General features: G+C 46.6%; 1 protein-coding gene across 7 annotated transcripts in view; it reads left to right on the top strand.

Moving 5' to 3' along the window:
* PLCH2 (phospholipase C eta 2) overlaps positions 1 to 17,969 on the top strand; it is a 325,113-nt gene that overhangs the window by 250,425 nt on the left and 56,719 nt on the right. For 6 of the 7 annotated variants that reach the window (XM_067472946.1, XM_067472942.1, XM_067472941.1 and 3 more), the window contains exons 12-15: positions 6,453 to 6,545; positions 10,889 to 10,989; positions 13,596 to 13,693; positions 16,825 to 17,007. In XM_067472946.1, coding sequence (XP_067329047.1) covers positions 6,453 to 6,545; positions 10,889 to 10,989; positions 13,596 to 13,693; positions 16,825 to 17,007 — 475 coding nt within the window. The remainder of the gene's footprint in view (positions 1 to 6,452; positions 6,546 to 10,888; positions 10,990 to 13,595; positions 13,694 to 16,824; positions 17,008 to 17,969) is intronic. The other variant, XM_067472943.1, reaches the window with a different exon arrangement.

Genomic DNA, 17,969 nt, shown 5'->3' with positions numbered 1-17,969 from the left:
ACCCTTATCTTCCACTCTTTTCTTCCTTTCTTCCTTCTCTATTTCCTTCCCTTTCTTGCCTCCCTCTTTCTCCTTCCATCCTTCCCTTCCACTCTTTCATCCTTCCCCCCTTCCATCTTTCCTCCCTCCTTCCCTTCCTTCTATCCTTCCCTTCCACCCTTTTGTCCTCCCTCCTTCCGCTCTCTTTTCCTCTCTATCTCTTTCTCCTTCCATCCTCCCCTCCTTCCTTCCTTCTCTCTTTCCTCCCTCCCTCCCCTCTCTCCATTCCCTCTTCCACCCTTAGAATCATAGAATCATAGAATCAAAGAGTTGGAGGAGACCTCCTGGGCCATCATCCAGTCCAACCCCATTCTGCCAAGAAGCAGGAATATTGCATTCAAAGCACTCCCGACAGATGGCCATCCAGCCTCTGTTTAAAAGTTTCCAAAGAAGCCACTCCCTCCGGGGCAGAGAGTTCCACTGCTAAACGGCTCTCACAGTCAGGAAGTTCTTCCTCGTGTTCAGGTGGAATCTCCTCTCTTGTAGTTTGGAGCCATTCTTCCATTGCGTCCTAGTCTCCAGGGAAGCAGAAAACAAGCTTGCTCCCTCCTCCTCCCTGTGGCTTCCTCTCACATATTTATCCATGGCTATCATATCCCCTTCCTTCCTTCCTTCCTTCCTTCCTTCCTTCCTTCCTTCCTTCCTTCCTTCCTTGTCTTCCACCCTTTCCTTTCTTCCTTCTCTCTTTTCCTTCCACCTTTCCTCCTGGGGTATGTTTAACTGGGAGAAGAGAAGGTAGAGAGGGAACATGAGAACCATGTTTCAAGATTTCCAAGGGTGTCCTATTGAGCAGGAGGAGGACGAGGGGGGAAACTGATTTTCTGCTGTTCTAGAGACCAGGACACAAGGGAGCAATAGTTTCAAATGGTAGGGAAAGAGATTTGACTGAAAAGATTAGGAAGAACTTCCTGGAGATTAGGAAGAACTTCCTGGAGAGTCTCCATCTCTCAGAGGAGGGCAAACCCCATCTGAACAAATCTTGTGAAGTATTGCCTTAGGGTTGGTTTACGTTGGGAATATCTTGACTTCGCATGTCTAACTTGTTTTGTTTCAGCCATAGAAAAGGAAGAGTGTTGGAGCAGGGCATGCCCAGACTTACATACAAATTCAACATAAGAACAAACCTCTCTTTTGCATAAACTGGAAACTGCCCGTACCTTGTTGTGTTTCGTCATGTTGTGATGTCTTCCCGGCACAGGAGGCTTTATGTTTAGCCTTCCTACTAGAGTTGTGCGCAGAATTAGTTTCTCCCGTTTCCTTCATTTCTTTTGTTTCTTCGGGAGCACAGAATAGGAAGGCCCCTCCCCGTACAAAAATAAACTCGACACGAAAGCAAGCAGGAGCAGGTCCCAATTCCTGGCCTGCTTTTCGGCATCACAGAGTAAGAGGCACTCAGCTGCAGGCCCTGGCAGGCATGGGCACTCTGGGCCTGCATGCCACACACGCACTATCTAAGGAAAGTGCATGTGCCCATACCTGCAGTTGAGTGCCTCTTACTCTAGAGTAAGAGGCTCTCAGCAATAGGCACCGGCAGGCGTGATTGTTTTCTGGACCTACATGCCTTCTTGGAAAGAGAGTGTGTGCATGGTGTGCAGGCCCAGAAAGCATCCGTGCCTGCCAGTGTCTTCAGCCAAGTGCCTCTTACTCTAGAGTAAGAGGCACTCGGCTGCTGTAGGCCCTGGCAGGCATGGGCACTCTGGGCTTGCACGCCACACACACATTCTCTTTCCAAGGAAAGTGCATGTGTGGTATGCAGGACTGCCCATGCCTGCCAGTGCCTGCAGTCGAGTGCCTCTTACTCTAGAGTAAGAGGCTCTCAGCAATAGGCACCGGCAGGCGTGGGCGCTTTCTGGGCCTGCACGCCTCCTTGGAAAGAGAGTGTGTGTGTGGCGTGCAGGCCCAGAAAGCGCACGCTCCTGCCAGTGCTTTCAGTCAATTGCCTCTTACTCTAGAGTAAGAGACACTCGGCCGCAGACCCTGGCAGGCACGGGCACTCTGGGCCTGCATGCCACACACACACACTCTTTCCAAGGAAAGTGCATGTGTGATATGCAGACATGCCCATGCCTACCAGTGCTTGCAGCCGAGTGCCTCTTACTCTAGAGTAAGAGGCTCTTGACTGCAGGCCCTGGCAGGTGTGGGTGCTTTCTGGGCCTGCACACCTCATTGGAAAGAGAGAATGTGTGTGGCGTGCAGGCCCAGAAAGCATCCGTGCCTGCCAGTGTCTTCAGCCAAGTGCCTCTTACTCTAGAGTAAGAGGCACTCGGCTGCTGTAGGCCCTGGCAGGCATGGGCACTCTGGGCTTGCACGCCACACACACATTCTCTTTCCAAGGAAAGTGCATGTGTGGTATGCAGGACTGCCCATGCCTGCCAGTGCCTGCAGTCGAGTGCCTCTTACTCTAGAGTAAGAGGCTCTCAGCAATAGGCACCGGCAGGCGTGGGCGCTTTCTGGGCCTGCACACCTCATTGGAAAGAGAGAATGTGTGTGGCGTGCAGGCCCAGAAAGCGTCCGCGCCTGCCAGTGTCTTCAGCCAAGTGCCTCTTACTCTAGAGTAAGAGGCACTCGGCTGCTGTAGGCCCTGGCAGGCATGGGCACTCTGGGCTTGCACGCCACACACACATTCTCTTTCCAAGGAAAGTGCATGTGTGGTATGCAGGACTGCCCATGCCTGCCAGTGCCTGCAGTCGAGTGCCTCTTACTCTAGAGTAAGAGGCTCTCAGCAATAGGCACCGGCAGGCGTGGGCGCTTTCTGGGCCTGCACACCTCATTGGAAAGAGAGAATGTGTGTGGCGTGCAGGCCCAGAAAGCGTCCGCGCCTGCCAGTGTCTTCAGCCAAGTGCCTCTTACTCTAGAGTAAGAGGCACTCGGCTGCTGTAGGCCCTGGCAGGCATGGGCACTCTGGGCTTGCACGCCACACACACATTCTCTTTCCAAGGAAAGTGCATGTGTGGTATGCAGGACTGCCCATGCCTGCCAGTGCCTGCAGTCGAGTGCCTCTTACTCTAGAGTAAGAGGCTCTCAGCAATAGGCACCGGCAGGCGTGGGCGCTTTCTGGGCCTGCACACCTCATTGGAAAGAGAGAATGTGTGTGGCGTGCAGGCCCAGAAAGCGTCCGCGCCTGCCAGTGTCTTCAGCCAAGTGCCTCTTACTCTAGAGTAAGAGGCACTCGGCTGCTGTAGGCCCTGGCAGGCATGGGCACTCTGGGCTTGCACGCCACACACACATTCTCTTTCCAAGGAAAGTGCATGTGTGGTATGCAGGACTGCCCATGCCTGCCAGTGCCTGCAGTCGAGTGCCTCTTACTCTAGAGTAAGAGGCTCTCAGCAATAGGCACCGGCAGGCGTGGGCGCTTTCTGGGCCTGCACACCTCATTGGAAAGAGAGAATGTGTGTGGCGTGCAGGCCCAGAAAGCGTCCGCGCCTGCCAGTGCCTGCAACCAAGTGCCTCCTCTAGAGTAGAAACAGCAGGTAACAAGAATCCTCCTTAAAGCACATGCCGGGAAGGTGAACCTGGGTGGGAACTCCCCACCACCACCACCACCACACATAATAGGCTGACAGAAAATGGATCTTTCAGCACCAGAGAGAGAAAATAGATACCTGTCGTCCCAATTTTGGGAGGCTCCCAAAAAATGGATCAACGACTCCACCGAAAGCTGGGACACGAAACGGGTCAAGGTTTATCCCGAATGCACAACCCTACTTCCTTTACGCTCTCATTTTCTGATTTTGCTTTGATATTTAAGACATGAGTGCGTGTGTGTAGAGCTGTATCAAGCGCTGTGGATGATGCATGTTGTGCTTGAATGCCCACAGTCGAGCCAGAGGATGTCACAGTGGATTACAGTTCCTTGAATGTTCCTTTGCTGCTCCCTTGGTGGCCAACCTACATTCTGTGTGCCTCTTGTTGTGTTGTGTAACTCTCCGGTATCTGGCAGATTTGCAGAATGAAGAGAAACGTCCAAGCATCCAAGTTCTCCTTTTTAATCTCTACACCAAAACTTGAACTCTTACTAAATGCCAGCTGTGAAGCTGCTCCAGTGCAACTTGAAGTCATAGTTATGAGGATGATTATCTTGCCTATTTCTTTGATCCCACAATCCCAATTCTTCCTAGTTTTCTTCAAGACAGTGGTAGTCAAAGGGGTGCTCTTTCACAACATGACATCTTGCATGGTTCCCTGTTGTGTATTGTTGCAGTGTGGTAGCGTAGCTAACTATTAGGCTGGTTTGATTTAAAAAAAAGGTTCAAAACTTATTTTGCATGTTTGGGGGTGCCAGTGGTTCAATTCTAAAGTCAATTCCAATTTTCACAGAAAAAAAAATGTTCAAAACTTCCAAGACTTCCGAATCCTTTCGTTAATGGTTTGAAAGTGTTTGCAAGTGGGTGGTCTTTACTTTGAAAGTAGTTGTTTTACTCCAGGAGCGGGGAAAAGCAAGTGGAGGAAATTCCTTCCTTCTCCGGTTTAAAACTGGCTTCTCTGGCTTGAGGCAGAAGCAGGGAAAGCAAGGGGAGGAAATTCAGCCTTCTCTGGTTTAAAACTAGCTTCTCTGGCTTGAGGCAGAAGCGAGGAAAGCAAGGGGAGGAAATTCAGCCTTCTCTGGTTTAAAACTGGCTTCTCTGGCTTGAGGCAGAAGCGAGGAAACCAAGGGGAGGAAATTCCTTCCTTCTCTGGTTTAAAACTGGTTTCTCTGGCTTGAGGCAGAAGCGAGGAAAGCAAGGGGAGGAAATTCAGCCTTCTCTGGTTTAAAACTGGCTTCTCTGGCTTGAGCCAGAAGTGGGGAAAGCAAAGGGAGGAAATTCAGCCTTCTTTGGTTTAAAACTGGCTTCTCTGGCTTGAGGCAGAAGCAGGAAAACAAAGGGGGGAAATTCAGCCTTCCCTGGTTTAAAACTGGCTTCTCTGGCTTGAGGCAGAAATGGGGAAAGCAAAGGGAGGAAATTCAGCCTTCCCTGGTTTAAAACTGGCTTCTCTGGCTTGATCCGAGGCCAGGGACGAGAATCATTTCTGACTCACTTCCTGAGTCGGAAGAAAAATGGCGAGACTAACTTCGGAAGGGCAAAGGGAGGAGGAGGAGGAGGAGGAGGGAGGAAAGGGGGGAAAGAGACATGACCATAAGCAGAAGCGCCCTCCCTCCTTCCCTCTGCGATGTCCAAGCTCCTCTTCTGTATCTGGACACTTCTTGCCTTGAGGCGTTGCCTTGCTTTAACTCTTTGAGTCCCTGTTGTTAGTATTCTAGGTATCTCTAGCGCCACAGTAGATGGGTAACAGTAGGAGACTAAGGTACAGTAATCCCTCACTTTTCGCGGATGTTCCGTTCCAGGACCACCCGCGATAAGTGAAGATCCGCGAAGTAGGGATGCACCGCTCACTCGAGTGGGCGGAGTATCCCTACTTTGCGGCGGCTTCCTCTTCACCACCTCTGCTGCTCTGTGCCATGGAGGGTGCCTTCCACGCCGGGCTGGGCACCCAGCCTGGTGAGGAAGGATCACGGAGCAGCGGAGGGGCGAGGAAAAAGCCGCGGTCTCTGAGGCCCTTTTTGGCAGTGGCCTCCTCCTTGCCACCTCTGCTGATCCATGCCACAGAGGGTCCCTCCGTGCCTCGGAGCAGTAGAGGGGCGAGGGGGAAGCCACCACCGCCGAGACCTCTATGGCAGTGGCCTCCTCCTTGTCACCTATGCTGCTCCATGCCACGGACGGTCCCTCCGTGCCTCGGAGCAGTAGAAGGGCGAGGGGGATGCCACCGCTGCCGAGACCTCTATGGCAGTGGCCTCCTCCTTGCCACCTCTGCTGATCCATGCCACGGACGGTCCCTTCGTGCCTCGGAGCAGTAGAGGGGCGAGGGGGAAGCCACCACCACTGAGGCCTCTTTGACCGCTTTCCTCCTCACCACCTCCACCACTCTGTGCCATGGAGGGTCCCTCCGTGCCTTGGAGCAGCGGAGGGGCAAGGAGGAAGCCACCACTGACGAGGCCCTTTTCGGTGGTGGTCTCCTCCTCTTCACCACCTCTTCTTCTCCCCACCTTGGAGGGTCCCTTCCTCACGAGGAAAGGAACGGGGAGCAGCTATACAGTGTTCCCTTGCTACTCCCCGTGATATAGCAAGTCCGCAATAAGCGAACCACGAAGTAGCGAGGGAACACTGTATTATCCGACATTTTTGTTTATCCGACGTTCAGCTGGCCCATTTATATCGGATAAGCCAGACTCTACATTTCTGTGGTATTAGCAAAACTTTGGTTAAATTTTGATTGTTTCCATCCGAATGTTTGTGTTGTGATTTTTATTGGTCTGGGTCCGTTGACTTGTGGCAAGGAGTTGTTTAGATCCTGTGTCTGTCTCGCTCTCTGCGTTCCTGTCCATCTGTCCAATCACTGACCGCCTTGTATGTTGCTGTCCTTCTTTGTTGTTGTAGAACAAACATGAGGAGGAGGTGGACTCTGGGCAAGAGGCTATCATCAACAAACGGCACAACCGGTCACTGATGGGAAGCTTTTCCAAACGCAAGGTCATTCATCACATTTGGAGTGTTATTCTGCTTTTGTCTGAAGGTGGTTGGGGAATTCAAAGAACGCAACTTTCCCAAGATGTTAGGACACAACAGGCCAACCAGTGTGAATATGGCTGCCTTGCATCGCTTTGATGCTTAGGGAAGAGAAAGAGCCAACAAGGAAGGGAGTCTTCGCGGGCATGACACCCCCATGTTTACCTGCTGGAGGGTATTATGGAGTTGTGTCCAGCTCCTCTCCTTCGCTTTCCATGGCCACAGCAATGGCAATTGGCACTTGGAGCAGGGCTGGCGCATCATGCAGCCCAACCACACGCATTTATTGCTTGTTTAGGCCTTGTTCCTGGGGTTATTTGGGATGCTGATTCAGAAAATTGGATTGGATAGACTGAAAAAGGTAAGGCAAAAGTTTTCCACTGACATTAAGTCCGGTCGTGTCCGACTCTGGGGGTTGGTGCTCATCTCCATTTCTAAACCGAAGAGCCGGCATTGTCCGTAGACACCTCCAAGGTCAAGTGGTCGGCATGACTACATGGAGCGCCGTTACCTTCCTGCCGAAGTGATACCTATTCATCCATTGATCTCCCAAACCTATTATAATCTCAGTTGACTATCTCTTCTGAAAAAGATAGGCCTGGCATAATTTTCCAGAGTCTTTGCAACTAAAAATCAGTTGCAGAGTTTTATCTTTCCAGCATTTGGAAGCCACAAGGCTGGTAATACAATTGTTGAATAATAATAATAATAATAATAATAATAATAATAATAATAATACTGGGCTATCAAACATCTAAGAGATCTCACAAAATTTCGTATCTCGTGTACATGGATGACCTGAAGCTGTATGGGAAAACCGAAACTGAAATCCAGTCTCTGACTAACACTGTCCAAATCTAGCACTGATATCAACATGGGACTAGGTTGGCAGAAGCTGGGGCTAACAGCGGGAGCTCACCCTGCTCCCCGGGTTTGAGCCACCAACCTTTCAGTCAACAAGTTCAGCAGCTCAGCAGTTTAAGCCACTGTGCCACCAGGGGCTCCATAGATAGACTACAATCATAGAATCCAAGAGTTGGAAGAGACCTAGTGGGCCATACAATCCAACCTGATTCTGCCAGGAACTAGGAAAATCGCATTAAAGCACCCCGATAGATGGCGATCCAGTCTGCTTAAAAGCCTCCAAAGAAGGAGTTTCCACCACACTCCCAGGCAGAGAGTTCCACTGTTGAACAGCTCTCACAATCAGGAAGTTCTTCCTAATGTTTAGGTAGAATCTCCTTTCCTGTAGTTTGAAGCCATTGTTCTGCATACTAGTCTCCAGGGCAGCAGAAAACAAGCTTGCTCCCTCCTCCCTATGATTTCCTCTCACATATTTATACATGGCTATCATTTCTCCTCTCAGCCTCCTCTTCTTCAGGCTAAACATGCCCATCTCTTTAAGCCACTCCTCATTGAGCTTGTTCTCCAGACCCCTGATCATTTGAGTCGCCCTCCTCTGGACACATTCCAGCTTGTCAACATCTCCCCTCAATTGCAGTGCCCAGAATTGGGCACAGTGTGATTCCAGGTATGGTCTGGCCAAGTCAGAATAGAGGGGGAGCATGGCTTCCCTGCACTACATCAGCTCTAGTAAGAACATCAGCCCTGGCCTTGTCTGACTCAACTGCCGAGTATGCCTGCCCTGTCTGGCATAGGTCTGCCCACGCAAAGCAGGTGAACAGAGCATTGAATGAAACATGCGGAATAATCACAGGATGTCTTAAACCTACACCTGTTGACAGAGGCAGCCCTAGGCAATTTTCAACAGTAAGCAAACAGTATTTTGGCACACACACACACACCCCAACCAATCATTGATATGGAACAGGAACGAGAGGGGCTAGGCGAGGCTCAAGGGCCCGGCTCCTTCAGGAAAAGGATCGCCCGGCAGTGAGGCAAGGAAGCCGAGGCTCCCCCCGGACTGCTAGGGCTGTTGTGAGCCGAGGGGGTGCTCCTCAAGTGGTGGTCGAGGGGCATTTACAGAGGTGCCTCTGCACCCCTGGCAAAAAAAATGTTCTGCGACCGCTTACTTTGCTTAATGGACGAGCCGCCCCTGCCTGTTGATAAACTAAATGGTAGTGCATAGGGTACAGACCCAAAAGTAATAAGAACACCAGCCCAGTCTTACTCAATTACTGAGTATGCCTTCTCTGTATTGTCGAAGGCTTTCATGGCCGGGATCACTGGGTTGTTGTAGGTTTTTCCGGGCTATATGGCCATGTTCTGGAGGCATTTTTTCTCCTGACGCAGGCGAAACATCAGGAGAAAAATTGCCTCCAGAACATGGCCATATAGCCCAGAAAAACCTACAACAACCCAACTATGCCTTCTCTGTTTGGCACAAGTCTGCCCATGCAAAGCAGGTGAACATAGCATTGAACGAAACACGCAGAATAATCACAGGATGTCTTAAACCTACACCTGTTGATAAACTCTCATTGAACGAAACATGCAAAATAATTTATTTATTTATTTTATTTCAATTACTTATACCCCGCCCTTCTCACCCCCGAGGGGGGACTCAGGGCGGCTTACAAACAACGGCACAATTCGATGCCTGAATCAATAAACAAACAATACCTACAACAATTTAGACAGTTAACAAGTTAAAAACATTAGTACATAATAAAATAGCAATAATCACAGGTTGTCTTAAACCTACACCTGTTGATAAACTCTACAAGCTAGCTGGCATTGCCCCCCCCCCCCCGATGTGCAATGGGAAGTTGCTGCTAAATGTGAGAGAAATAAGGTTGAATCCTGTGAAAGCCCCCCACCCCACTGCATGGCTCCGAGCCCCCTCCCAGTAGACTCCAATCAAGGAAAAGCTTTAAGAGAACTACCACGTCTATTGGCATCCCCCCAGCAACAGCAAGGGTCTCCCTCTGGCCAGTTAAACTAGGAAATCCCAACTGGATGCCCCCCCCCCCCGAGAAAGGGTCTTCTTCCAGGGGCAAACCAAGAATGGGCAACATGGAAGTCCCTGAACAGACTCAGAAGCGGAGTGGGCAGATCAAAAAAACAACCTGGCAAAATGGCACGACTTAAAAGAATCCTTGTGTGACTGTGGAGCAGGACAGACAACTCTGTATCTGAATGCTTATCCACTGTGCCCTGCCTCATGTATAGAGGAAGAATGGTTGGAGGCTACAGACAATGCAGTTGCTGTTGCCCGTTTTTGGTCAAAAGATATTTAGCCGCCTGCACTCCTTCTATTTTTATCAGTTTTATACTAATTTACGCAATGCTTTTGATACGAAATAAATAATACAGTGAGCAATGACATACAATCCACAAACAGAGGCAAAGGTCTCCCTTTTTCATCTCCGGTTTCTGGAGGTGGTGCTCAACTCCAGCCAAGCTGTTGCCTGTTTTTGGTCAAAATATATTTAGCCGCCTGCGCTCCTTCTATTTTTATCAGTTTTATACTAATTTTGATACAAAACAAACAAATAAACAAATTTGGCTCTAGTTTCTTAGATACTAGGGCTGGGCGGTTTCGTTTCGTTAATTCGTAATTCGTTAATAATTCGTTAATTTTTTCAATTACAAAACGATAACGAACAATTCTGGAGCAATTATTTAAAAAAACGAATTTTCAAAAACGTTTTGTAAATGCTTCGTATTTCGATATTGTATTCGTTTCGTTATTGTTCTGAGGTCGTTTCGTTATTATTTCCGCATGTCTGGGGCAAGTTTTATGGTTTAATTAGTGAAAAAAAATTATAATATCCCACCAACAGTCAAGAACAGAGGGAGAGGGAAGCTTCAGAAGGTTTTGGAGGTTTTTTAGCGTATTTCGCGGTCGCGTCCGCCATTAACGAATCGATTCGTTATTGCTTCGGAAATCGATTCGTTAATTTTTTACCATTTACGAAATTTCGTAAATATTGAACTTTTTAAAAGGAAAATTTTGTAATTATTTTAAATATTGAAACAAAAAAAAACCCCAAATACAAATCGATTTTAGAAACAAATTTTTCCGTTGTTACCCAGGCCTATTAGATACCCTTATCATGGTTGTCTGTGGGCGAGAAGATGACAACTGGTAGATGCCACATGTTCTGTATCTCCAAAACTAGAGCGGATAGGGGGGAACTAGTGGTACTTTTGGAATCAGCATTTCAAATATACCCCAAAACGAGACTAACATTTGAGGCATCAAAGTGTGCGTTGGCCAGGATAATGGACCTCCCTCCAACTGCACATGCTTGGTACATTCCTGTTCGGAAACCAGTTTAACATTACGGTGTGAACAAGTGCAGCTTGTTGTCATCCTGCTTGTCTCCCTTTCATTTTCACAGAAAAAAGGAAGCAAGCTCAAAAGGGCTTCCAGTCCGGAAGACGGTGAGGATGATTCCGACTGTCAAGGGAACGTAGCCAGAGGCTCGGTGCATTATAGCAAGTAAGTGGCAATGCGCTCTGGATAATGTTCTTCTTTGCTCTGATACGTGTGCGAACATGAACATGGGTGAGCGACTCAATCTAAAAGCTTTTTTTTAAAAAAACTAACGAGACGTACCAAATGAAAAGAGAACGAGATGCTGGGATGGCAGGAAGATGGTGGCCAAGATCCTATGAATATTAAATAATAATAATAATAATACAATTTCCATAAAAATGAACAAAATCTGGCTACCAGTATTAAAAAAAATCTCTAAAATTACAACAACACAACAACACAGAGGAAACAAACAAGGATATCTAATCACCTCTCATCAAAAGATTGCCCCAGGCACTGCCAGGCCATCAAATGTTAATCAAGGTGGTCAGTTGAAACATTAACACCTAGTTCCAGCAGACAAGAGTCCTTTGTCCCACCCTGGTCATTCCACAGATATATAAACCCTTTTTTCTAGTTCCAACAGACCTCACAACCTCTAAGAATGCTTGCCATAGATGCAGGCGAAACGTCAGGAGAGAATGCCTCTAGAACATGGCCAGGCCATTATATGCTAATCAAGGTGGTCAGTTGAAACATTCACCCCTAGCTCCAGCAGAAAATGGTTCTTTGTCCCACCCTGGTCATTCCACAGATATATAAACCCTTTTTTCTAGTTCCAACAGACCTCATAACCTCTAAGAATGCTTGCCATAGATGCAGGCGAAACGTCAGGAGAGAATGCCTCTAGAACATGGCCAGGCCATTATATGCTAATCAAGGTGGTCAGCTGAAACATTCACCCCTAGCTCCAGCAGACAATGGTTCTTTGTCCCACCCTGGTCATTCCACAGATATATAAACCCTTTTTTCTAGTTCCCACAGACCTCACAACCTCTGAGGATGCTTGCCATAGATGCAGGCGAAACGTCAGGAGAGAATGCCTCTAGAACAGTGGTTCTCAGCCTGGGGTCCCCAGATGTTTTTGGCCTTCAACTCCCAGAAATCCTAACAGCTGGTAAACTAGCTGGGATTTCTGGGAGTTGTAGGCCAAAAACACCTGGGGACCCCAGGTTGAGAACCACTGCTCTAGAACATGGCCATATAGCCCAAAAAAACATACAACAACCCAGTGATTCTGGCCATGGAAGCCTTTGAAAATACAATAATAATACACTTTATTATTTAAATCACCAGCAATGCCAGTTCAAAGCCTTGGGTTGGTTTGAGCTCCTGACTGTCAGCCCAGCTCACTGTTTACCTAAGCAGTTCGAAAACAGCTTAGAGATGTTAGTAGAGAAATTAGGTAACGCTAAAAAAAGTGTGTGGGGGGGGGGGGAGTTATTTTATGACACCATAAAATTAAAAAATCAGTAAAAGAATTTGCAACTATCAGCCAATCCCAGTCCACCTCCCTTTTTGGATACTAAAAAGTATTTAGAGAAAAAACACGGTCCGTATGCAGATGGTGGAATTGAACATGTTGCTCCTTTGGAGAGTAGGATCTTTATCTCCTCTACAAGTGGAGGAGATGGAGATGTGACTCTTAAGTGGCCCACTGGTGGTAAACTGTCAAATTCAATGACATAACCGTCCTTCACTATCTGTAGGACCCAACTGTCATGTACCATATGTGCAAATTCACAGGTGACCACTCGGGAAACTATGTTTACAGGTAAGCAACCTATATTTCATAGAATCCTAGAATCAAAGAGTTGGAAGAGACCTCCTGGGCCATCCAGTCCAACCCCATTCTGCCAAGAAGCAGGAATATTGCATTCAAAGCACCCCTGACAGATGGCCATCCAGCCTCTGCTTAAAAGCTTCCAAAGAAGGACCCTCCACCACACTCCCTCCGGGGCAGAGAGTTCCACTGCTGAACGGCTCTCACAGTCAGGAAGTTCTTCCTCATGTTCAGGTGGGATCTCCTCTCTTGTAGTTTGAAGCCATTGTTCCATTGCGTCCTAGTCTCCAAGGAAGCAGAAAGGAAGCTTGCTCCCTCCTCCTCCCTGTGGCTTCCTCTCACATATTTATACATGGCTATAATATCCCCTCTCAGCCTTCTCTTCTTCAGGCTAAACATGCCCAGCTCCTTAAGCCGCTCCTCATAGGGCTTGTTCTCCAGACCCTTGATCTGCTCCCTCCTCCCTGTGGCTTCCTCTCACATATTTATACATGGCTATCATGTCTCCTCTCAGCCTTCTCTTCTTCAGGCTAAACATGCCCAGGTCCTTAAGCCGCTCCTCATAGGGCTTGTTCTCCAGACCCTTGATCTGCTCCCTCCTCCCTGTGGCTTCCTCTCACCTATTTATCCATGGCCCTCATCATATCTCCTCTCAGCCTTCTCTTCTTCAGGCTAAACATGCCCAGGTCCTTAAGCCGCTCCTCATAGGGCTTGTTCTCCAGACCTTTTATCATTTTAGTCGCCCTCCTCTGGACACATTCCAGCTTAGAGTCAATATCTCTCTTGAATTGAATTTTCCATGGATGCTTTTTCTTATCTTCTTGCCTTCCTCTGAGAAGAGCACTACTGGGGTTGTCTCCTTTCGGAACTCTTTTCGAGGAAAATGAACATCGGATGGATTTACTGATATAATTGGGGAACACAACTCTTCGTTTTGTCTTCCCAGAACCAACCGACAGAAGAAGACCATGAAATTGTCAAGGGCATTGTCAGACCTGGTGAAATATACCAAATCTGTCGGGAGCTTTGATGTGGAATCCGAAAGTAGGTTACCTGGTTTTTTTAATAAAATTTCGCTGGTCTGTAGCTTAATTATGTTCATGTTTACTTGGAAACGAGTCCTGCTGAGTATATGGTTCCCAGTTGAACACATTTAGGGCTGTAGCTGTGGTCAAGAGATTTTGAGGTAACTGTTAGGCCTGGGTAACAACGGAAAAATTTGTTTCTAAAATCGATTCGTTTTTTGGGGTTTTTTGCGTTTCGTTATTTAAAATAATTACAAAATTTTCCTTTAAAAAAGTTCGATATTTACGAAATTTCGTAAATGTGAAAAAAATTACAAAACAATAACGAATCGATTTCCGAAACAATAACGAATCGATTCGTTAATGGCGGACGCGATCGCACAATACGCTAAAAAACCTCCAAATGGGACAGGGGGAACTTCTGAAGCTTAATTAAACCAAAAACAACTATAAAAACCCTTAGAAAACCAAAAACAACTATAAAACTTGCCCCAGACATGCGGAAATAATAATGAAACAACCTCAAAACGATAACAAAACGAATACAATAACAAAATACAAAACATTTACGAAACGATTTAAAAAATCGTTTTTAAAAAAAATTGCTCCAGACTGGTTCGTTATCGTTTTGTAATTGAAAAAATTAACGAATTATTAACGAATTACGAATTAACGAAACGAAACCGCCCAGCCCTAGTAACTCTAACATAAAGTTTGGGAACTTTAGCCCACTTCTCACTACATGCAGCATGGAACACTACAGGGGTTATTACTAGGCCTGGGTAACAACAAAAAAAATTGTTTCTAAAATTGATTCGTTTTTTGGGGGTTTTTTGCGTTTCGATATTTAAAAGAATTCTGAAATTTTCCTTAAAAAAAGTTCGATATTTACGAAATTTCGTAAATGGTAAAAAAATTACAAAACAATAACGAAACAATAACGAATCGATTCGTTAATGGCGGCCGCAATCACGCAATACGCTAAAAAAACTTCTGAAGCTTCCCTCTCCCTCTGTTGTTGACTGTTGGTGTGATATTATAATTTTTTTTCACTAATTAAACGAATGTTGAAAAACAACTATAAAACTTGCCCCAGACATGCGGAAATAATAACGAAACGACCTCAAACCAATAACGAAACGAATACATAACGAAATACGAAGCATTTACGAAACGAATTGAAAAATTCGTTTCGTTTTTAAGCTGCTCCAGAATGGTTCGTTATCGCTTCGTTAACAAAAAAAATAACGAATTTTTAACGAATTACGGATTAACGAAACGAAACCGCCCAGCCCTAGTTATTACAAATGGCATTTCAATTTAATTTGGCTCCTGTTCCGTTAAATACAGGCTTTGAAAGATACAGTAGACTTATCTGGTCAGCAGAATGTCGGATAAACAAACATGTCGGATAATATGGAGTTTCCTATTGTTACCTGTCTGAGACAGTGCATGGTTAGGTCCAGTCGGAATCTTCGTTATTTGGAATAAAGTTGGAAAGATTACCTTTTTGAAGCAACTTTGAATTTTTTTAGGAAGCCGGAAGTCCCCTTTCCCTTCCAAAGCTAGTCTTGCCAATTTTTTCCGACTCAGGAAGTGCGTTGGAAATGATTCAGCTTTTCCCCCACTTCTTGTCCCTGGTCTCGGCTCAAGCCAGAGAAGCCAGTTATAAACCAGAGAAGGGTGAATTAAATTTCCTCCCATTTGCTTTTTGTGTTCCTGGCTCAAGCCAGAGAAGTGAGCTATAAACCAGAGAAGGGTGAATTTCCTCCCGTTTGCTTTTCCCGCTTCTCGCTTAAGCCAGAGAAGCCAGTTTTAAACCAGAGAAGGGTGAATTTCCTCCCCTTTGCTTTTCCTGCCTCTGGCTCAAGCCAGAGAAGTGAGTTATAAACCAGAGAAGGGTGACTTTCCTCCAATTTGCTTTTCCCGCTTCTCGCTTAAGCAGGGGAGAAGCCAGTTTTAAACCAGAGAAGGGTGAATTTCCTCCCGTTTGCTTTTCCCGCTTCTCGCTTAAGCCAGAGAAGCCAGTTTTAAACCAGAGAAGGGTGAATTTCCTCCCCTTTGCTTTTCCTGCCTCTGGCTCAAGCCAGAGAAGTGAGTTATAAACCAGAGAAGGGTGACTTTCCTCCAATTTGCTTTTCCCGCTTCTCGCTTAAGCAGGGGAGAAGCCAGTTTTAAACCAGAGAAGGGTGAATTTCCTCCCGTTTGCTTTTCCCGCTTCTAGCTTAAGCCAGAGAAGCCAGTTTTAAACCAGAGAAGGGTGAATTTCCTCCCGTTTGCTTTTCCCGCTTCTAGTTTAAGCCAGAGAAGCCAGTTTTAAACCAGAGAAGGGGGAATTTCCTCCTGTTTGCTTTTCCCGCTTCTAGCTTAAGCCAGAGAAGCCAGTTTTAAACCAGAGAAGGGTGAATTTCCTCCCATTTGCTTTTCCCGCTTCTGGCTCAAGCCAGAGAAGCCAGTTTTAGACCAGAGAAGGGTGAATTTCCTCCCGTTTGCTTTTCCTGCCTCTGGCTCAAGCCAGAGAAGCCAGCTTTAAACCAGAGAAGGGTGAATTTCCTCCCGTTTGCTTTCCCTGCCTTTGGCTCAAGCCAGAGAAGTGAGTTATAAACCAGAGAAGGGTGAATTTCCTCCCGTTTGCTTTCCCCCCACTTTTGGCTCAAGCCAGAGCAGCCAGTTTTAACCCCGAGAAGGGTGAATTTCCTCTGCTTGCTTTTCTCCGCTCCTGGATTAAAACAACTACTTTCAGTGTAAAGACCACCCAATGAAACAGCAAATAACACTTTCAAATCATTAACAAAAGATATGAGTTTGTGGCCACGAAGAAGCCAAAGCGGGGGTGGGTTGCCAGAGCACTGAAAATAGCAAGAAAACAATAAAACCAAATAACAATAAAACCAGCTATATATAACCAATCAATCCAACTATACATAAACAGGGTAAAAAGGCAGGATTAAGCATGATACAACAGTTTAAATCTTGCAACTAACAGAGGGTAAGAATAGATGGAGTAGTACATATTGCAAACAAAGGGGAACATGTGGAGAAGGACCTCTGAAGAAGAAAGCTGGGATAAATTGTTAGCAACATGTAGAGAAGGGATAGGGAAATATTGGAATATATATTGAAAAACAACCCATCTCCATTCCTTCTCAGTCTCTTCCAGTTGGCAAGTTTCCTCCTTCAGTGAAACGAAAGCCCACCAGATTCTCCAACAAAAACCAGCTCAGTACCTGCGCTTCAACCACAACCAGCTGTCCCGGATCTATCCTTCTTCCTACCGTGTGGACTCCAGCAACTACAATCCTCAGCCCTTCTGGAATGCGGGCTGCCAGCTGGGTAAGAAGTAGACTTATGCGCAGAATTTGTTTCCTCCATTTCCTTATTTATCTTTGGTACTCCAGAAGCCTGTAATGCAGTGATTCCCAACCTGGGGGTCGGGACCACCGGGTGGGTCACGAGGGGGGTGTCATAGGGGTCACCACAGACCACCAGTAAACACATTATTTTCTGTTGGTCATGGGAGTTCTGTGTGTCAACTTTGGTTCAATTCCATTGTTGGTGGAGTTCAGAATGCTCTTTGTTTGTAGGTGAACTATAAATCCCAGCAACGACAACTCCCAAATGTCAAGGTCTATTTCCCCCAAACTCCACCAGTGTTCACATTTGGGCATATTGAGGATTCATGCCCAGTTTGGTCCATCAGACCCATCATTGTTTGAATCCACAGTGCTCTCTGGAGGGAGGCGAACTACAACTCCAAAAATCGAGGCCAATGTGCACCAAACCCTTCCAGTATTTTCTGTTGGTTGTGGGAGTTCTGTGTGCCAAGTTTGGTTCAGTTCCATTGTTGGTGGAGTTCAGAATGCTCTTTGATTGTAGGTGAACTATAAATCCCAGCAACTACAACTCCCAAATGTCAAGGTCTATTTCCCCCAAACTCCACCAGTGTTCACATTTGGGCATATTGAGTATCCGTGCCAAGTTTGATCCAGATCCATCATTTTTTGAGTCCACAGTGATCTCTGTATGTAGGCGAATTACAACTCCAAAACTCAAGGTCAATGCCCACCAAACCTTCCCAGTATTTTCTGTTGGTTTTGGGAGTTCTGTGTGTCAACTTTGGTTCAATTCCATTGTTGGTGGAGTTCAGAATGCTCTTTGATTGTAGGTGTACTACAGTTAGTTGGAGGCTTGGGAGGTTGCTATTTCCATCACACAGTTCGTACCATTGAGATATAGCGTCTCCCAACTATTTGAAATAGCCTTCTATACCATTTCCCCCATTGGTTGTAGTTTCC

The sequence above is a fragment of the Anolis sagrei genome, chromosome 13 (assembly GCF_037176765.1).
Source record: "Anolis sagrei isolate rAnoSag1 chromosome 13, rAnoSag1.mat, whole genome shotgun sequence".
Lineage (NCBI taxonomy): Eukaryota > Metazoa > Chordata > Lepidosauria > Squamata > Dactyloidae > Anolis > Anolis sagrei.
This window is presented reverse-complemented; position numbering and strand designations above follow the sequence as displayed.